At 43.2% G+C, this 22,159-nt stretch overlaps 1 protein-coding gene across 1 annotated transcript in view; it reads left to right on the forward strand.

Moving 5' to 3' along the window:
• The window catches only part of JADE2 (jade family PHD finger 2), a 181,412-nt gene that overhangs the window by 117,692 nt on the left and 41,561 nt on the right, over positions 1-22,159 (forward strand). The window contains exons 6-7 of the mRNA XM_027849039.1: positions 18,574-18,785; positions 19,520-19,687. Coding sequence (XP_027704840.1) covers positions 18,574-18,785; positions 19,520-19,687 — 380 coding nt within the window. The remainder of the gene's footprint in view (positions 1-18,573; positions 18,786-19,519; positions 19,688-22,159) is intronic.

The raw sequence follows: 22,159 nt of genomic DNA on the forward strand, positions 1-22,159 counted from the left end.
ATGTGTGTGTATATATATGTGTATGTGTATATGTATCAACTAAATCAGGTGTGTGTGTGTGTGTATAAACACCTCAGTCTCACCATACAGGCAATATTCTGCATCCGTAAACCTCTCTCCTCTACTTCTACAAAGAAGGAAGGGAGGTGCGTTTTTTCATCTCTTTATAGAGCATTCAGTCTGGGTGGGGTTTTTTTGTCCTTTCCATTTATACTGTAGTCATTGTTTTGGTTGCCTCCTGGTTCTACTCACTTCACTTCCCATCAGTTCTTAATAATCTTCTCATGCGTCTATTTACTTTTCATCTTTTCATATGGCACAGTAAGATTCCATTATATTACGTCCCTCCATTTCTTTAGCAATTCCCTGGTGGATGGGCACCTGATTTGTTTACAGTTTTTTTTGGTTTTTTGGTTTTGTTTTGTTTTATCATGAAAAAGTACCAGTGATTTTTTGTTTTAATGAAGTTAGGTTTATGCTTAAACGGGCAGAGGCACAGGAAAAGAGCAAAAGAAGTAGAGTAGGAAAGAGACTACTAAATACCGACCTGCGGTTTTCATCTGGCTCTGCTGCTGCTGCTGGGCTCTGTGACCTTGGACAAAATCTCTGTCCCTCTCTGAACCCGAGATTCCTGTTTGTAAGATTGAGGTATTGGGGTAGATGATCTTTAAGGATCCTTTGAGCTCTGGGTAAATAAATTCCCTTTTCCTTCAGGGGCATAGATTTCAAAGTAAACCATCTTCTTTCTTACCATTTATCATAATCATCTCATCACTTTTCCCTTTCTCAATATTACTCCTTTCTAGCTGTTCTGCTTTATACGGTGAGGTAGACACTCTCCCTACTCTTCTTTTATACTCAGCATCCCTAGCTCTGGAGACTCATGTCTGAGCTTTGGTTTCTTATCTCCATTATTATCCTCCCTAAGCAAGAAACCTGAAGGATTCTCACTGACCCTTTCAGCAAACATGCCCCAGAGTTTATAAATTCAACCACAAATATTTATTAATCACCTAATTTATGGGATTAATTTAAGTGGGGAACTCTTTAAAGTTCAGAAAGGAATTCCAATGCCCTTATAGAGTCAGCATATGGTCTAGAACGGGATAAAACACATACATAGATGATTTTAACATATATCATCATCATTGGTTCACATTTATATAGCTTGTTATGGTTGCAAAAAACTATGTAAAATGCATTATTTTATTCAATCATCGCAAGAGTCATTGGAGAAAGGTGTTATCCTCATTTTTGTAAAATGAGGCTGAGAGGCTAAGTTTTTTGTCCAGGATCACATAGCTAGTAAGAGCTTAAGGCATAATTTAAGGCTGCTTTTCCAAGTAGCACATTTGACTTTTTATAATACTTTTATATTGAGGTATAGTGGAAGAAACTCTGGCCTGGGAGTCAGGCCTGATCTTGACTGTGCTCCTGACTGTGACCCGAGGCAAGTTGATTTCCCTATCTGGGCCAGTGTTTCCCCATCTGTAAAATAAGGAGATTGTCTTGTCAGTCAGTAAAGGTTTAAAAGTACCTACTATGTGCCGGGCAGTGTGCTAAGCCCTGGGGATACAAAAAGAGGCAAAAGACAGTTTCTACCAAGATTATTCTAACTCCTAATCTAATGTTTTCTGCCCTATTCCATAAGATCTTCCCTTGTTTTGAATAGTTTGCGGAAGCCATCCATGTTTATACTCAGAGAAGTGAGAACCAGTCACAGACACCTGGGCCTGTCCTTGACTCCACTCAACCTTTGTCTCAGCTCTGAAGGCTGATTTCCAAGGTCCTGCCTGAAAAGTGGCCAGTACTGATCGTGCTTTGAGATTCAGAATTGCAGTGAAACTGGAGCTGAAGGTCTGAGAAAAAGCACGCCAAGCCTACTGCCCACCTCAGTTGGAACCTTAAGAGTCTGCCGTGAATAACATCCTGTGTTCATTGGAAACCAAACCTGGGATAGCCAGGGCCTGGCACGTGGGAGTGCTATGGAAAGGTGAAATGCTTAGACTGTTCCTGGATGTTCTCCCCAAGGAGTGACAAGGATGTCTGGAAACATTTCTAAGCCACTGGGTTTTGGGGATAGGCAGAGCTACAGGAGGTTACGTTCCTTGACCTTGATCTATAGCCCCTACCTCAGAGGCCAGGGTCCTTTGGCAGCAATTTCTGCTCTCCTAGTCTAGACATCTTCTGGCTTAAAACACCATAAGGATTGGTGTCTCCCTAACAAGGGACTAGAGCCGGAGACAACCCCAACGTTGGGCAGTACCTGTTTGGAGTCATTCAATTCAGCAATTTATCAAAACCCTAATGTGTGTTTTATTCTTTGTCACGTCCTGTAGAGGATAGAGGTGGGAGGAATCCATAGTTACTATTGTCAGGGAGCCAGTGGTCTAATTTCATCACCTCCACCTCGAATGTTCCCCCCTTCCTCATTCACTTGCTCTCAGCTGATCCAAATCATATCCATCCTTCAAGGTCTCCTTCAGATAGCTGCTCCTCCATGAAACCCTTCCACGTTTTCCCCAAGTTGAAACTGAACTCTCCCCCCAAATCTCTATAGTACTGTTTACACCACCCTTATGGCACTTAATTCTTTAGCTTATGTTCTACTTATTTGTGCCCTTGCCCTATATCTTAGAATGATATGAGCAGTGAGCTCCTTAGGCCCAGGATGGTTTCTTTTTTTCTTTTTCTTTTTTTTTTTTTTTTTAGAGACAATCAGGATCAAGTGATTTGCCCAGGGTCATGCAACTAGAAAGTGACTGAGGTCAAATTTGAACTCGAGTCTTCCTGACTCTAGGGCTCATGCTCTGTCCACTTTGCCACCTAGCTGCCCCACCAGGAGATGATTTCTTATTCATCTTTGTAGCTCCCACAGTGACCCACACACCACCCTGGGAATTCATAAGTGTTCAGTAATTCTTTGTTGAATAAATGAATATGTTTGAGTATATGTATGTGACATGTAATTGTCAGTGTTCATTTCTTCATTCAACATTCATTCAGCTATTCATCTGTGTAGTGTCTTCCCAAGACAGCATGATAAAGTGAGAAGGGCTTGGGCCTTGGGAGTGTGGAGATTTTGATTGGAATCCCAATCCAACCACTAAAGCATTATATAACCATGAGCTAGTCCCTTCCCCTCTTTGGGCCAATCTCTCCATGTTATAAATTGAGGACTTTGAATTGGATGACCTCTAAGGTCCTTTCTGACTGTGGTGTTCTGTGATTCTGGGTCACATATACCCACCGACACATTCACCGAGTTAGGGGATAATTTCAAAGATGCCTTGCACTAATCTTTAGTATGTGCTGGAATCTGAGAAAGTTTGTCAGAATATACTAGAACTCCTGCCTCCCTCGCCTCAGACAGTATACTGTGCTTACTGCTGCCTAAGATGGCATTGGCCTTTTTTGGCTGCTGTGTTGCCCCAATGACTCATTCAGTTCACAGTCCATCCAAACCCTTAGATTTTTTTCATACAAACTGTTGTCTAACTAGTCGTAGCAATCTCATGATTTTTCATCTTATTAGATTCTGCCCCCTATTCAAGTAGAGGACAGAGATCTTTTTGTATCCTGATTCTTTCCATTCATTAGGTTAGCTATCCCTTTAAACTTTTTCCATCTAATTTTTTTCCTTAAAAAAGGTTTTATTGATCCCATCACAGATATTTCCTGATTCCCTTTCCTTTTTTTACCACATGCCCAAACCCTTCCTTTTCACAAAGAACATTTAAGTAAAACCAATGATAGAGTGACCTCAGCTGACATTTAGCACCCATAGTCCAGCCTTGTGGAGAAGAGAAGACTGTGTCATCATCTCTCCTCAGGGACTGATTGATTATTGCCTTTAATATGAGTTCAGTGGCCTTGTTTTTATTTATGTTATTGAAGTCATTATGCATCGTTTTCCTGATTCTGCTTTTATTTATCTCTATATCAGTTGATAAAAGTTTTCCTTTTTTTCTGAATTCTTCATTCATCATTTCTTGTGGAGAAATTATATTCCATTGCATTCATATGCCGCAGTTTAGTCACTCCCCTGCTCTATACATACCCACTTTTCTTCTGTTATTGATTGTTTTATGGGGTTTTTTCCTACCATAAGAAGTACTGCTATTACAATTTTGGCACACATGGGGTTTTCTTTCTTTGGTCTTCTTGGCAAGTTTAGTAGTGAGATCACTGGGTCGAAGGGTATAAAGAATTTAATGACTTTTTTGCATAATTCCATATTATCAATCTCCCGTCCATTGCACAGTCTCCGGTGAGCTCATAGATGTTTATTTATGACCCAGGTCCTGGGAGAGGGATTGGGAGTGAGGCTGAGGCAGAAGCAGAGGCCAGAATAACTGGCTGAAGTCTCCCACCCTTAGAGATGAAGGACAGGTGGAACAGGGAGTAGCCCAAAGACTTCAAAGGACAGCTCTGAACTGTACATTTCATTTGGTCTTAATAAAATGGGGACTGAAGGAGGTTAATGACATTTAAAAACATATGATTCCAAGCCTATTTTCCAGGCTGTAATCACTATGTAATAGTTATTTCATATAATAAGCAGTCCTCTTGAAATAACATCTTAATTGTTCTCTGGAATTCCTTAAAGAACACAAATATTATCTCCTGAGATGCAGGAGAAGGGAGCTGAGGGACGGAGTGTGCAGGGTTCTGAGGACAAGTACCTTAGGCAGGAACCTCTTGAGAGCAAAGTAACAGGTTTCATGATTGATTCTGGAAAAACACCTATAGCACAACGAGAGGAAAATTGGCAAATAGCCGCAGCACACAAGCAGGGTCCTGGATGAAGTCGTGGGATCATACAGAGGTCTAGAGCTAGAGGCCATTCAGTCCAGCCCCGCTCCTTTCACAATTGAGGAGAGAGAGGCTGGGCAAGATTAAATGACTTGCTCAAGGTCACAGAAGTTATAAGCTTCCAAGCTGGATTTGAACCCAGGTCCTTGACTCCATAGTCACTACGCTGCTCCTCCTACCCTACTGAGAAATTCCCAGGTTGATGATGGAAACTTTTCAGTGAAGAAGAACTGAGTCTGTCCCAGCAGATGGTGAAGTTAAGGATGCAGGCAGTCTCTTGAGAAGTGAGCTTAGTAAGAAGCTCTGAAAGCTAAAGAGACACACCCTGTAACTTAAATCTTTGGGGAAAACTATTTGCAAAGGTAGGTTCCTGGACACATGCTGCTGGTTTCTACCTTGGCCGGTGAATCAAGTCATGAAGAGGTCACACAGCCTGAGCAGTGCAATGAGTAGAAGTCGATGGCTGGCCCTTAGATTCACTTAGAGCTGTGAGCGACAAGGCCTAGTCCCCAGCTGCCCGATGGTTCTGCTCGCTGACCGTGTGACCAGACCTTTAGTTGCTACATTGAAAAGACAAGCTTTCTCATCCAGATTTCTTTTTTTTTTTTTTGAAATACTGTGCCTATGATTTTATTCATAGGTTTTTCAGTTGTTTCAGTGATGTCTGACTCTTTGTAACCCCATTTGAGGTTTTCTTGGCAAAGATACTGAAGTGGTTTGTCATTTCCTTCTCCAGCTCATTTTTACAGATGAGGAAATGAGGCAAACAGGGTTAAGTGACTTGTCCAGGGTCACAAAGTGTCAGATTTGTCAGGAATTGTCAGGAATTATATTGGTATAGGAAACTCCTCTGATAAAGAACTCCCCCTACCAATGCAGATTGGCACCTGCTTTGTAACTTAACATCTATCCCTACAGAGTTAAGTGACAAATTGTGCCATATGAATGCAATGGAATATTATTGTAAAGTAAGCAATGATTAATATGAAGAATTCAGAAAAACTTGGAAACATCTGTATTGACTGATGCCGAGTAGAACCAGGAGAACAATTTACTTGAAGGTCACGATAATATAAAGGAAAACAACTTTTAAAGACTTCAGAATTCTGATCAGTAGTGACCTATCGTGAGTCTAGAAGAGTGATGGTAAATCGTGTTTCCTTCCTTTTGGGAGAGAGGTGATAGACTATAGGTCTAATCAGCAAGCATTTATTAGGCAACTGCCATGTGCCAGATACTGTTTTAAGAGTTGGGAATATAAATACAAACAGAAAGACAGCCCCTGCCCTGAAGGAGCTTATATCCTATCATATCATATTGTATTGTATCATATTGTCATGTCACATCATGTCACGTCATATCATATACCATATCATGTTATAATAAGGAGAAGGACAGATAAAAGGAAGCTGAAAAAAAGGGATCAGGGGAAGAAGGTACCCAAGTGGGGTGCACAGTTTGTTCAGCCACTAATCCAATTGATGGGCATCACCTTCATTTAAAATACGTTGCTACAACAAAAAGTGCTACTATAAGTATTTTGCACTTTTGGGTCCTTTCCCACTCTCTCCGAGCAATTTGGAGTATTTTCTTGGTAGTATTATTGCTGAGTCAAAGGGTTTCTACAGTTTAGTGACTTTTTGGATAGATTTCCAAATTGTCTTCCAGAGTGGTTGGACCATTTCCTAGTTCCACCAATGGTGAATTAGCGTGCCTGTCCTCCCGCAGCCCTTCCAACGATTGTCATCTTCATCTTTCAAACTCTTTGAGTTGGAGCCTTCCTCCAGCACGCCAGAAGGATGTTGCAAAGCCATGACCCTGAAAGAGAATGTACCAAGGAAACTCGATGTTTGGGTCTTTTCCAACACAGAACTCTGCCATGTAGCATCTCATATCTGGGTCTTTTCTCATCTGCCCTTACGCATTTGTGTGTTTCCTTCCGGGCCAGCATCTTGGGCTAGAGCCACGGAAGGTGGGTCTGTAAGTGCCTCATGTCCCTGCTAAAGTAATGTTCTCTTGCAGGTTTCTGCTTGTTTGCAAGAGGCTCTATGTTTCTAGAAGATTTCAGAAGTGGATCCTGAATTGGTCACTTTATACAAGATTGGAAACTGTTGTTGTGAATTTACCCTAGTATATTGCTAGGTCAAGAATTCTTCATGTGTCCTTTATTTTTAATTTGTGTATTTATAATAGTTAAAATGACTTAGTCATTCAAAGTTGTTCTTAAAACAATATTGCTGTTACCATATACAATGTTCTCTTGGTTCTGCTCACTTCACTCTTCATCATTTTGTGCAAGTCATTCCATGCCTTCTATGCATTTAACAATATTATCCGAGAGGGGGTCCAAAGGCTTCACAAGAGACTACCAAAGAGGCCCATGATCCAAAAAAAGGTTAAGAACCCTTGCTTCCCACATATTCCAGACCCTGTTTCTGAAGGCTAGGGTCTGAAAAGAAAGCCCTGGGGAAAAAAACCTAACCACTTCATAGAAAGAAGATTAGACAAAGAGAGATAATAGAATTGTTGGTACAGGGAGGGGCTAAGAATTCACACCAGCTCTCTTGATGAATTTCTTTGGTTCGACGATGGACACACAATCCTCATTGCTATTGGGATGAAGGGCATTTTGGTTATTGACTGTTCCCCAAAGCACTCAGTGAAAGCAGAGGCTCTGTACAAAGACACCAGAAGGTAAAACAGTCTCTCAAGTGCTTAATCTTAAGCTTCAGGGATAATTGGTGTCAGAGACTGGCATATCAGGTGATAATTAGTTGCTCTAAATTTTCTAGAAGTGCATTTGCGGAAACCATTTATGTTTAGAAGAAGGTGGGCTTTGTGTGACCTCATATCCAGGCAGTAGGCATTGAGTGGTCAATGGTGGGGCCCAGTGGTTGGTGTGAAGGAATCAGGCAGACAGAGACAAGGAGGTTCCAGCCTCCCTGTGCTGTTGATTAGATAAGGCCCATGTCTGCACCAGGCTCCCTATATCCCAGGCTATGAAAAGGCAAACAAATCTAGGGCATGCTGGACCTGTGAACAGTGGGATGGTAACAGATAGAGATGTCCCAAACTGAGCTTTTGCATTAATACACAAGGGGTCACTACTTTAAGTAAACCTGCATATCAACATTCAGACTTTGAAAACTGATCAGTTAAAGTGAGGAGCAGGAACTACCCCTACAACAGAAGGGTTTTTCACTTTATAAAAAGGCACAAAACATCTTTTTTCAAAGCTCCATAAGCATTTGTGCATATAATAAGTCTCAGTAAATGTTTGAACTGAGTTGAGCATTTTCAGCAGTGTAAAATCACTGGAATATATAATATTGGAAAAAAACATTGTCCTTGAGGTCAAAAGACCTGAATTCGTATTCTGGCTCCAACATTTAGTAGCTGTTGGAGCAACTGACTCACTTAACCTCTTCAGGCTTCAGTTTCCTCTTCTGAAAAAGGAGGGTTTATAATATTGACTTTTAAGGTACCTACGAGTTCTGATATACTGTGATTCCATGAAAAGAAATTCCATTTGCTAACACGTGACCTGACCTCCTATGAACACATCCATTGTATAAAGTGAGGCATGCCTATAGGAAATTGCAGTGTCCGCGTTGTGGCTTTTGTTGCCCTTTCCTGCTTTCTCTACGAAGAGAAGAAGAGGAGAGTTGGTGGGGGGAAGGGGAGGGGAGAGGCAGGATATGGCTGTGGAATGTTGCTTATACTGTCAGATTGGGTTGTTGGGTCAGTTGGTTTTACTGAACTTCCTCCCCCGCGTTTCTGCAAGTGTTTGCTTGCTGATTAGAGAGAGGAGAGAGATATCTTAAATAGAGGTGATATAAAAAAAGATATCAATAAAAATGAGATAAAAATAGAATAAACCTTTTAAAAAATTAAGATATTCTGGGAACATAAAGAATAAGGGGCTTAATATGTACTTATGTGGGGGCATGTGGCACTGACATTCCCCATATCCTGAGTTGTGCAGTCCCTCTCATCAGTCCCATAGAAGCAGTAGGAAACTACTATTGCCAGGAAACGAGTAATAGTAACACCTAATGTCTATTATACAGTACTTTACAGTTTATAAATGGACTTCCCATTCATCCTCTCATTTGAGCCTCTCTGTACTTCCCTGTGAGATAGATAGTACAGGGATTATTGTTCCTATTTTTCTTTTGGGGAAACTGAGGCTCTTCAAGATTAGGTGACTTGCCCAAGTTTGATGGGCTTATTGCTGAGATTGGAATTTTAAACAGTGCCCAAGTCCGCTTGTTCCTATTTGTTGTTGGTAGTTGAATCATTTTCCGTTCCCTTGACTAGTGATAGCCTTAGCTCTGAAGTCAGAAGGATGCATTTACAGGGTGCGTCATTATGGACAATGGCCTTTTTTGCTTGGGGGAGAGGCTTTGAGGTTGGCGGGTGGGTAGTGGAGTGACTCATGGAATTTCCCTAACCTGCCAGCCTGGAGAAAGCCATGGAATGAATACTCACACCTCAGGTTCCCATCTCAGCTGTTTACTGCTCTGTTCACTGAGTGGGAGTGCCTGAGCTATGGTGTGTAGACGGGTCTGATTCAGGAGTCAGTGTGCCCAAGAGTTAGTCAGTGAACCCCTTGCCTGGGACTGGGATCATTGTCTGTCCTCCTCTTCCGATAGCCTTTCGAAGACCTTCCCCAGGGGTGTCTCTCCCTTCTTCTCCCTGGAGCCAATCCTTTCCTCCTTGGCATACGCAGTGGCTTCCCTTTGCCCCAACGTGTAGATACAGCTCAGTGTGCTAGCAGTTTGGCCTTTAGAAACTGTGGTATAACAGTGACTCCATTGTCTTCTTTCCAGCCTGAAGTGTCACTATGACTGGGAAGAGGTAATAGTGAGAAGGACTGAGGGTAGGGGAGAGGCAGGACAGACATGGCATTAAGGTGTCAGGAATTTGGGGGAGGTTGGGTGGAGAGAGGGGAAAAAGGCCTCCCCTTCTCATCATGTTCTGCTCTTATCAGTCATCTAACTGACTAATCAGTAGACATTTGCTGGCCTTAAGGATTTAAGGAAAATAAGGATAGAAAGGACACATTCCTTTTCCACAGAGACAGGACTCAGCAAACAGCATGATGCAGTAGAAAGAATATTGGATTTGAAGTTGGAGGTTCAAATCTCACCTTTGCCATGTATTTATGTCCAATAGCAAAAGAGGAGGAGGGAGACAGTCAACAATTTTCCTATTTGCTTCCATATTTCTGTATGCTGTTTGACCAGACCCCATGATGGCCCCAAGAAGAGGGCCTGCAGGGCCTCTTTGAAACTGTCAAGTAACTTCACTGAGGAAAGGGGAGCTGCGTCTTTGGGAAAGTCACTTAATCTCTCTGGATCTGGGTTCCCTCATCTATAAAATGAAAGAGTTGGCTTAGATGGGCTCTAAGACACCTTCCAGTTCTAAACCAATGATCCTGTGATCTCATATTAAAAGTTACAGTAAGTCCAGTACAGCAGGATATGAGAGACAGAGAGGTGGGTGATGGTGATTTGGGTAGGGGTAAGGCAGGATGAGTAAAGGAACAACAATGATGATAATGGTGATTATAATAATAACTTAAGGTTTACAAAGTTCGTTATGCATATTATCTCATTTAATCCTCACAAGAATCCTGTGAGGTAGGTGCTACTGTTACCGCATTTTAATAACAATAGTAATACTAGCTGGCATTTATGTAGTACTTTAAGGTTTGCAAAGCACGTTACCTTTTATCTCTTTTGATCTCACTACAGCTCTGGGAGTTAGATGCTATTATTATCCCCATTTTACAGATGAAGAAACTGAGGCTGAGAGGTCACATAAATTACAGGGTCACAGAGCTAGTAAAAGGCTGAGGCAGGATTTGAACTAAGATCTTCCTTATTCCAAGTTCAATACTCTTGTCCACTACGATGCTGATTTTTGGGAAAATTCATCTAGCAAGATGGATTGGGATAGACAGGAAGAGAGGCAGAGGGTGTTGTACCTATAGCCTTTGCTAAGTGATTCTTTGGGGAAAACAAAAGCAGCAAATACATGGTAGGGACTTAATAAATGCATATTGATGGATTGATTGATCCAGGCCTTTGGAGAGTCTGCTCAAACCCTTACAAATCGTAAGGGTTCCTGAAAACTGAGCATTCCAGAGATAACCTCTTCTGGGGAAGCATTCAGCTTGGTCTGTTCCCTTTCCTGAGGATTTAATTCAATAAACATTTGTTAAGCATTTACCATGTGCTGGAAGCTCAAAAAAGGGGCGGGGGTATTAATGTGTATGTGGAATCAAAACTAAGCAGAGCTGCTGATGGAAAATAGAGTCACCTGGATAGTTCTGATCCCAGCCCTCTATAAAGGGAAGCCTTGGGAGGAGTCTAGTGCTCTGTCCTCCAATAATAGGGGAAAAGGAGTGGGGGTGCTGAGTCAGTCTACATTGTGATGAGATTCCAGGGGGAATATCCAGATATCCTGGGGTGGGGAGGGGGAGGCCTGATGTGTGGGCTCACACCACCTTTTCTCCTGGCCTTGGTCCATTCTTCATCCCTTTCTGCCGCTGTCCAGTGGAGCCCAGTTTCTGCTCAGCAAAGTCATATAATCACAGGATCTCAGAGGTCATCTCTGAGGAAAGAGACTCAGAAATCACGCAGGCTAACTCTCACTTGAAAAGGCATGCTCTCCAGAACGCCCCAGCAATGGGTCGTCAAGCCTCTTCTCCATTTCCAGAAATACGGAACTAACCCCATCCTGAAGCAATCCATTGAGCTTCAGACAGCTTAATTGTTAGGAAGTTTTTCCTTAGAGCAAGCCAAAATTTTCCTCTCTTCAACTTCCGCTAGTGACTCCTAGTCCCGCCCCCTGGGGCAAAGCAAAACAAATCTAATCCCTTTCCATGTGACTGTACCTGAGATACTTGGAACATAACCATCACATTCCCTGTAGAGCTTCTTTAGGCTAAAAACCCCTCTCCAGTGCACCCTATAAGGTCTAGTCTCCATTCCTATCACCCTCCTCTATAGGTTATGGTTTTTGTTTTTGTTTTGTTTTGTTTTAATTTTTTATTTATTTTATTTTTAATTTATGAAATAAAACAAGCATTTCCATAACATAGTAGAATAAAAAAAAGATGATTGCAAATGAAACTACAAATATCTTGTGTACAACTTGCTATTCCTTTTAAATATATAATAAAGTTGTCATGTAATTTTCTTTTTTTCTTCCCTTCTTCCCCTACCCCCCTACCCTAGAGATGGCTCCCATTAGACACATATGTGTGTATGTATGTATGTATGTATGTGTATATATATAGTAAAATCATTCTATTCATACTTCTATTTATCAGATCTTTCTCTGGATGCAGAGAGTATCTTCCTTCATATGACCTTTGTTATTAGTTTGGGTGTTTATAATAGTCAAAATGAATGCAGATCGAAGCATAGCATTTTCTGTCTCTTTTTTTTTGTTGTTTGTTTTGTTTTGTTTTGCTTTGTTTTTTCTTTCTTGTGAGGCCTGGAAAGGTTGAAGGATGCAGCTAAGATTCAAACCCAGGTCCTCTGACTCCAAATCCATTGTTTTATACCTCTATACCACAGTTGACTGGTCCATCTGTGTTATTTTATGGAAGGAAATTCAGGTCTGGAGCGGTAGGGAAGTTTTCATTTTGCCCCATCCCCACCTACCTTTCATCTTAAAACTTCCAACTCTGCCTTCTTTTTGAAGGTTCATAATTAGTATGAGGATTATAACTCCAGTAGGCATCACACAGGGAGAGTGGTGAGCCTATAATGTTTAGAAAACTAAAAGCTGAGGCTAGAGATTCTGGGAAGACAAGTTGTGCTCAGGATGCATTTGACCTGTGTTCACTGTTTGTTGACTGTGGAACCTGAATGCTAAGGCCAGGAAAGAGGCAGCCACCTTGGCTCCCAGCCCTGGGGTGTGGATGGCTGATGGGGCCTGTTGGTATCTGTATCACTGAAAAATTTACAACCTAGCTAGCCATGGGTAGTGACAGACATGGGGCCAGGGAAAGAAGATACAATTGCAGGTAACAGAAATTTCCACTTGGAACAAAGTGGAATCCAAGGAGCTTGGTTCAGTTTCACATTTCTCTCCAGATCACGTCCCCTCCCCTCACCACCCCTTGGGTCCCCTCCTTCTTGCCTCTCCCTAGCCCAGAGAGCAGCTCTCCCTAGCACCTGATGCAGAGCGAAACCCTCAGCTGGGAGCAGAACCTTGTTCCTAAAATGAGCTGGTCCAGCCATGGGTGTTCCTCCTAGATCTCTACCCCCAAGGGGTAAGAAGAGAGCTGGAGGGGAAAAAAAGCAACCATTATTCCCTAGGTTACAGAAATTGGGTTCATTCCAGGACTTGCTTCCATAGATATATCTGACTGTCATCTATGGCCACTTGAGCAGGTAGAGTCAGAAGCCTTGTGTTCATGTTAGTACCTAGCTGGCTCTAACACTTTACCCTTTCTGAGCATCAGTTTTTCCGTCTGTCATATGGGGATAATAAAGCATTCCCTTGTCATAAGGCTGTTTCAGGGAAATCACTGTAGGAATGTGTTATTGATATTAGTATCATACATACCATTGCTGTTGTGAAGTGATATTGTATTTGAGATGTGGTAGAGCAACGGAAGAACCTTAGACTCAGAGTCAGAAAACCTTGTTTCTGGTTCTGTGTGTGCTGTCTCCTCTCCAGGGGTAACCTTGGGCAAGTCTCTTTCCTTCTCTGTGCTTGTTTTTCCATTCTCTGAAATGAAGAGGTTGGTCACGATGATTCTCAAGGAAGGAGAGGAAACATCACAGTGGGAAAAGCAGTGGCTGTGGAGTCAGAGGTCCTGGGTTCACATCTCACCTCTGATACCACTTGTGAGAACCAGGAGCAAATCATCTTATTTTCCTGGTCCTCAGTTTCCTCCTCTCTCAAAGGAAGGGGTTAGACCAGATGGCCTCTGAAGCCCATTCTAGGTCACATGTTCCTCTTACGTTTTTCCCAGCTCTGTTATGATCCTTAAAGCCATTGGAATCGGGTCGGCTATTGTCATCATCAGTTTATTGCCTCTGGCACTGGTAGGGCACAGTATCTGAGAGGGGAACTTTCCCAGAGAAGGAGGTCAGAACATGCGAACTTGAGTGTCAGAACTAGGGGCACACAGGAAGTGGTGGGGGGAGGGAGAGAGCATTCTCCCTAACGCTGGCCTGGGGAAGGTCTGCTGTGCTGCCTCACTGTGGGAGGCTTCAAGGAGCTCTCAGGTACAAGCTCCACATCTTCAGGACTAAAAGCCCCTGGCTGTAGGAGCTGGGGGCGGTTGTAATGAAAGCATTCTATTCCCCTTAAAATGCTACATAAGTTTGAGCTCTTATTCATCTTTCCTTGCTGATGATGGCAAGTTCTGAAGAAAGAAAACAGGACACGGAGTGGGAGGGGAAACTAGCTGCTTCAAGCTCTTCCCTTTGGGCCTGCCCATTGGAGAAGGGCAGTGGGTGTTTCTGTGCTTCAAAGGGTTAATGATTAAGGAGGGCTTGCCTTCAAGGGAATAGGGGACAGCTCTGAGGCCTGTAACTTGGGAGCGGGGGAACCTCTACCACAGCAATGGGACAGGTCCCACCAGGCCTCTGCCTGATCTAGCCCGGTGACTCATACAACTTGAAAGGCTCTTGGGCCATGGAGCTGCCTGGGAGAGTTTGGCCCAGGCAGGCCTGGGTGAGGAGATGCCAACCCAACTATTGAAGGGATCTTTGGGGTATAGAAAAATGGTGTGAAAAGAAGAAACCTGCCCGTCACCAAATAATGCCAGTTCCCCCTGTCTCCCACCCCCAAAACCACATACACCACGTACTGTCCTTTTCCTATCTGCCACTGGTTCTGTTAGCCTTTTTGCTCTCTATAATAATATAACTCATTTTGCTATAGTGCTTTACAGTTTACACAGTTTTTTTTTCATAAATAAGCCCAATTATTTTATTTTATTTTAACTTATACTTTATTTTAAATAATATACCCCCCCAAAAAAAGCCTCTGAACCTCAGTTTTCCTATTTGTAAAATGAAAATCATAGTACCTACCTCACAGAGTTGTTGTGAGGGTCAAATGAGATAACTGATATAAACCACTAAAATATAAATGTTGTTGTTATCATCATCATCATTATTATTATTATTATTGTGACAGTGGTAGAGGATTCAGGTAAGATTTATGAAGAACATTGGAATTAATTATTAAAGGAGATTATGGAAATTCCTTATCCTATGTGTGGCCTTCCTTAAAGGCAGGGAGATGGACCTATTGAATTCTAGAGGTCTGTTCCCACCTCTCCATGTATGTGTGATGAGTAACTGTGCCAATGATAGGAAAACTGGGAGAAAAAAGTTGGAAGGTCTTCAGAGTCTGAAAGAGGAGATAATGAACCCATTTTTCACTATATTGGAACTGAGCAGAAATAAGCGGTGGGTGAGAGTTTAAATTTTGGCTGAATTGGAGTTTTTGGCATCAAACTTACAATTCTATCTAATTGACCTGAAAAGGGTCAGTTTTCCATGTCCTGAGAGTTAGTGTCCATCTTTGAGAGACCTAGCCTTATAGCATTTAAGCTGTCAGGTTGTATTTATCTGTGCAGATTTAATGGGATGGAATTTTTCTCCCCTCCTAATTTACCTGTTTCTAGCTCTGAAGCATAGTATGGCCAGGCCTTAGCAACAGCCATGAATCTTGTGGGGGCCAGGAATTTGCTGATTTGGTTAAAACCTGTTGGCCTTCCTGATATGACATGTTACTTGAAGGCTAGTCCCTCCAGCCTGTCTAGGTTGAGGATGTCACCTTGCCTACCAGCCACACATTGGATAGAAGATCTGGGAACTCCTGGGTGTGACAGCGCCTCTGTGCTCCAAATCTGCCCTCCCCACGATTGCCCTGTGACCCAGACCAGCTCTGTCTAATAACTTGTGTTCATCTGTGGGGGAAGATTTGTTCCTCTAGATTCTAGGCTCTTAAAGATAAAAGGATCAAAGGAAAGAACAGGAGAAATAAATCAAACGAATTTGGCCTCAGGAATGCTAGGTTGGACTAAGGAGAGGTGAGAGTTGGATGAAGAGGGAAGAAGTTGGGACAAAGAGTTTGGCAAATCGGGACATCAGGCTTTACTAGTAATGGCTTCACTCCTTCTCAGTCTCAGAACCCTTCCCATTCATTACCTCGTTTGATCCTGCTACCCAATTTGGGAGGCTAGTCAGAGAAGGCTACTCTCCTCATTTTACAGATAAAGAAACTCATGCTACCAGAGGGGGAGTGACTTGCCCAAGATCACAAGGCAGAGCCAGGACCCAGAATCAGGTCTTTTTACTCTAGGTCCAAAGCTCTTTCTCACTATTATCACTGTGGAGGGTTGGATGGTTTTGTTTGAGGTAAGGTTTTTTTGGACCAGACCCTGTGATCTCCTTGGTGTAAGGAATTCATACATAATAAGGAGACTCCTGCCAATGCAGATTGATGGTCTTTGAGAGTGACCTAGGACGCTGAGAAATGAAATGACTTGCCTAGGATCACAGTAAGTATGTGGCAGAGATAAGATCTGAACCCAAGTCCTCCTAGATGCTGTGGCCTAGTGTTTGCTATGCAGAACTATCTCCTGGTGTTGTGTTAGTTAAGATTAATAATAACACACTTCTACAGTATTTTTACATTTACAAAGCACTTTCTTCACGGCAGCGTTGTGAGGTCAGTTGAGGTTAAGTGACTTTCCCAGGGTCACAGTTAGGGGGAGTCAGAGCTGGGGCTCTTATCTGGGTCTCCCCAATTCAGTATCTGTTTTCCTTCACAATATTGTGTTGGATTTCCCTTTTTGGGCAAGTTGGTTCCTAAGCCTGACTCTTGACCCCAGCCAGCAATAGGGGAGAAAATCATAGAATCATAAATTTAGAATTAGAAGGGACCTTATCCATCATCATTTTACAGTTGAAGAAACTGAGGCTCATAGAGATTAAGTGATTTGCCCAAGATCACCCAGATAGTAAATGGCAGAGCCAGGATTTAAACCAAAGTCCTCAGACTCCAAATCCAGTGATCTTTCCACTGTAACATGTGAGCATGCATTGCACAGTGCAGTCATTCCTTGTTTGTCATCTGATTCTCCAAATCCAATGCCTTTTTCCACCATACTTTGAAACTCATGCTGCTGGATGGGATCCCTAACTCAGCTCTTCATGACAGCCTACTCCATTACTCCATACCTTCCTCAATGGGTGATTAAATAATCACAGGGCCAGGGAACACCTTAGGATGGGAGGCCCCTGAGAGTCACTTGAGTTCGGAAGGGAAAATCACCCTAAGATGGAAAATCTACCCAGATTCATATCCCACGTCTACTGTAAGTTCCATGAAAGCAGCAGGAACTTTATGTTATCTACGCTTTGTATCTTCCCCTGCACCTAGCACAAAGGTATCCAAAAAATATTTGGACAAGACCTGTGATTTTATTGGTGTAGGCAACTCTTTCTACCATTACAGATGAGTACCTGCTTGCAACACAGTCAGTATGGAGAAGAGGCAGGACCTGAACTCAGGTCTTCCTGATTCTAAGGCCAGCCCTGTATCTATTACTCCATCCATAGCTGCCTCTTCTACTACGCTTAACGCACATCTTTTGTGCTTTATGAATATTTGATGAATGAATGCGTCAGTCGGTCAATTTCACCTGGGCCTTGAAGTCTGAGTTAAGGTAAGCAAAGATGAGGGGAAGGCATTCCAAACAAATAGAAGATCTGGGAACTACTGGGTGCAGCAGTAGGAAAATCCAGTATGTGTTTACATAACAACTAGTAGTCCCGGTTCCTACAAGAGAATCTATCTTGGATTAAACTGGGTATTACGTTATCTGTGCCTATGAGTATTCTCCTAGAAAAAGAAGGTATATTCCAAGAGGGCAGGAACCACATCATATCCAAATCTCTCATCTCAATCCAGTACCTTGGTTATAAGTACTCAGCACAATCAAAATGTTTATTTGAATGTATGAACCAACCCAGAGAAGGGCCTGGGGATGGGGATCTCCAAGCATCTGCCCACCTCCTGCCAAATACAATCCAGACAGGTGTTTGTCATTCTCATTCTTCGGAATTGTTGTGGCCTATTTACAGAACCTTTTCTGAGCATCTACGACTGCCAGTGGGTAACTGCATACTCCAAGCAAAGCTAAGGATTGAATCTCAGAGCTGGAAGGGACCTTACTGGTCATCTAGCCCAGAGGCATCAAACTCCCAAGATGTCCAACCAGATTAAAATGTAACTGGGAAATGTTTAACAAAATAAGTGAAAATATGACACAATATAGGTAATGTGAATTTGTAGTTTTCTAAGTTAATACCCAGCCTGTAGGAATACCACAGATCTAGATTAACCCACTAGATTTTTAGATAAGGAAATTTAAGCCCAGCGAATTTTAACAGCTTGTCCAAAGTGATGCTAGTAAGTGGCAGAGATTTTTACACAGGTCCTCTGATTCCAAATCAGTGTTCTTTCCACTATCTCATGCTTTCTCTAGGGTCATATAACCAGTTGGTGACAGAGGCAGGTGTAGAAATCAGAAGTTCTTTATGTCTTTCCTAAATATTCCTTGCTTGTTGAAGCTTGGCTTCACATCTTCCAAGGAATGGCTTATCCTTTTCCCCAGGATCATCACTTCCCTTAGGAGACTGTCTGGGCTCCAACAGAGATCCTACCCTTATGTCCTCCTCAGAAACTTCTTTCTGTTTCCCCCAGAAAAGCCAGAGTTGGACGAGATGACCATGGAGAGGGTGCTGGAGGAGCTAGAGACCGTGTGCCACCAGAACATGAATATGGCCATCGAGACCGAGGAAGGGCTGGGCATTGAGTATGATGAGGACGTCGTGTGTGATGTGTGCCGCTCACCGGAGGGCGAGGATGGCAACGAGATGGTGTTCTGTGACAAGTGCAATGTGTGTGTTCATCAGGTGAGCCCCAGCTGGGCCGGGCCAGGCCGTGGACCGCACAGAACGAGAATGAGCATCATTCAGTGAGCACCGTGATGAGGGGGAAGGTGGAGTCACCGGTGTGAGCATCGAGGAAGCGTCAGACAATGAGACTGACTGTGTGAGAGAGAGATGTGTGTTGGATTGTGCCTGTAGAGGGTAAAGGTGTGTGAGTCTTTCTTTTTGTCTGTTAGTGAACCATCATCCTATGAGAGAAAGAAGACTACGGGAAAGAGTGTGAAAAAGAGATTTGCATGAGAAAGAGTAGTGTGTGTCTGCCAGTACTCTAGGGTATCCATATGTGATTCTCAAACACTGTGTGTTTGGGAATAGAACTGCAGTGATTCACCCCCTCACCTAGAAATGAGCTCTTCTTAGGAGGCCAGTCCTGTCCTCCATAGATCCTCTTTGCCTTTGTGACCTAGAAACTGTTCCCTCCCCACCACCCTCTGCCCCAGTGAGTCATAGGTGATAGAGAAAGCATTGGAACAGTGGCCCCCATAAAGGTGTCCCTGTTCAGGACACTGGGGAGAAGTGGTCCATGGCCCATTTGATGAGGAAGTTGGTGGCAGATAGGTCTCTTGCCATCATAGCAGAATTCTTAGTGGGGCCACCTTGTACCAGTCACTCCTGGGATATTTGAGACTGAGTGGGAAAGCTGGACTGGAGTTTGATGACTGACCTTTACTTTCCTCTCCAATTCTATGGGGGTACAGGCCTGCTATGGAATCCTCAAAGTCCCCACGGGAAGCTGGCTTTGCCGGACTTGTGCCCTGGGTGTCCAACCCAGATGTCTGCTCTGCCCCAAAAGGGGGGGAGCCCTGAAACCAACACGGAGCGGGACCAAGTGGGTACATGTCAGCTGTGCCTTGTGGATACCTGAGGTGAGTAAGATTATACTTCATACCCCTTTGTTAAGAGACACCCCCCCCCCCCAGAGCTGGGTGAACTGTGAACTACCTGAAGGTCTGAGGTCAGCCAGAGAGGTAGTCAGAAAGGAAATCGGGCAATGTACTGTCCTGGATGGAAAAGAAAAGATTTATTTTCTGAAAGAACAGTTCATTTCTATTGTGTTTTGAAGGGTGATCTTGACCAGGCTGGAGAGAGCAGCATTCACTGAACCTTCATTCCCATTCTGGGTTCTTTGTGCTGGTTGGGAGGGAAGCATGCTGGAGAATTAAGAGAGAATAGGAAACACATAGGAGGCCAGGGACCTGAGATCAAGGTTTGACTCCACAGCTAATTGTGTGACCTTAGATGAATTTCACTTTCTTTTCCTTATTTGTATGTTTCCAGTGCCTAGCACAATGCTTGGGGCATAATATAGCCTTAATGTTGAGTTCAGTTGATTGAATTGAATTACCTAGGTTTTGTTGTTGTCATCGTTGTTGTTGTTTTGGGGGCAGGGCACGGCAGTCTGGGTTAAGTGACTTGCCAGGGGTCACACAGCTACTAGGTGTCATATATGAGGCCATATATGAACTCAGGTCCACCTGAATCCAGGGCTGCACCACGCTTTTTTCTTTAAAATAAAAAACTAAAACTTCCTTAAGTACCTCATATGGGCAGAGGATGGGGATCAGCAGGGATGGACAGAGATACAAAGTTTTTGGATGACACAGGTCTCTTCCCTCAAGGGATACATAATTTAGTAGGTGGCACAATGGACAGAACACGCGCCCTGGGGTCAGGAGGACCTGAGTTCAAATTTGGCCTCAGATATTTATTAGCTGTGTGACCCTGAACAAGTCACTTAACTCTGTCTGCCTCAATTTCCTCATCTGTAAAATGAGATTGAGAAAGAAATGGCAAACCACTCCATTGTTTTTTTCAAAGAAAACCCCAAATGAGGTCACACAACTGCAATGACTGAACAACAAGAAAAGTTAACAGAAGGCAATGTGGTGCTGTGGAAGGAGTGCAGGATTTGAGGTTCAGACTTGATCCCTGTGTGATCCTAGACAAGTTGCCTAACCTCTCTGTGCCTCAGTTCCTCATTGAGGGCTTTAGCCTCTCAAGCCTTTTCCAGCTCTAAACCTATAGTCTAATGACAGGGTCACAGCCATCGGTTTCCAGTAGCTTCTTGTCATCCTTTCAAGGCTCTCTCCCATTAGATCTCCTTCAATTCAGAGTTGCTTTGCTTTCTTTTTTTTTTAAGTAAATATTTTGTTGATTCTTTTCCCCCTCACAATCACTCATTTCCCAATAAACACCCTCCTCATAGAATACTCCCTTGTAACAAAAGATTGTAGTTAAGCTAAACAAATTAAGATGGGGGCTCTGTCATACGTGCATGCCTCATTCTGTATTGGTAGGCCACCACCTCTACTTAGGGAGAAGAGACATGCTCTACCTCACTTCCACATTTCTCTTGCCCATTTTTTCTAAGTACTACATGTTTAAGGTAAAAGAATATAAATTAAGCTGGTATAATATATTGTAAGGTGATGTTCAAGATGACATTCCTGAGGTCCTGTAGGATTCAGAATCAATTTCTTCCCCTTTACAAATTAGGAAAATGAGGTCCCTTCCATCTTTAACAGTCTCTGATTTAAAGAAGGGATTTTCAGAACAGCTGTATCACACTTGGGACACACTGCCCTTTAAGGTTTTTTCCATCAGAGACTAAAAATGATTCTGGAAACCTCCAGGGGGAGGGAGAATGGGGCAGGGGAAAGGGCCAGGAGAAGGTAGATTGCAGGCTCTGCCTGGAGCTTTGCTGAGTCATCCATCCATCCCTCTCTCCTCTCCTAACACCTTGGGGCCTGGCCTCTCTCCTCCCCAGCCCAGTCAGTCCCCTAGCTGAGTGTCCCCGCCTCATCGGCCCAGCTGCTGATTGGTCGAGCAGGCAGCCCTGGGCTCCTTGGAGTTGGCTCCCGGGCCCTGAGAACAGAGTGAAAGTTGAGTAGGGCAAAGGCCAGAGATAGGAGTGACAGCCCTTGGGGCATGGCTGCTCCTTGGCACTAAAACCTCCTGCCTCTTTTAAGAAGGTGAAGCTGCACCCCCAGCTGAAGGGCTCCTTTTAGAGAGATAAAGATCCTCTTTCACCCACTCTTTCCCTCTCCCAGCTTAATGGACTAATAATAGTAAAAATAACAGCAGTAACAATGACAATAATACTGAGTGTTCTGTGCTACTTATACAGTGGACAGGTTGGAGTCAGAAAGTCTGTGTTCAGATATCAAGCGTTTCGATTGTTACCTGTATGACCTTGGGCTCGCCACTGTCTGGGGCCTTGGTTTCCATTTCCTCATCTATGAAATGTCCTCTGAGGTCCCTTCTAGCTCTGAATCTGTGGCCCTGTAGTCCTCCTAACTCAGTGTTAGTTCAAGCTAGGTTAGGGCTCATAGTTTAAT

This window comes from Vombatus ursinus, unplaced genomic scaffold, assembly GCF_900497805.2.
Source record: "Vombatus ursinus unplaced genomic scaffold, bare-nosed wombat genome assembly UNPS02007284.1, whole genome shotgun sequence".
NCBI lineage: Eukaryota > Metazoa > Chordata > Mammalia > Diprotodontia > Vombatidae > Vombatus > Vombatus ursinus.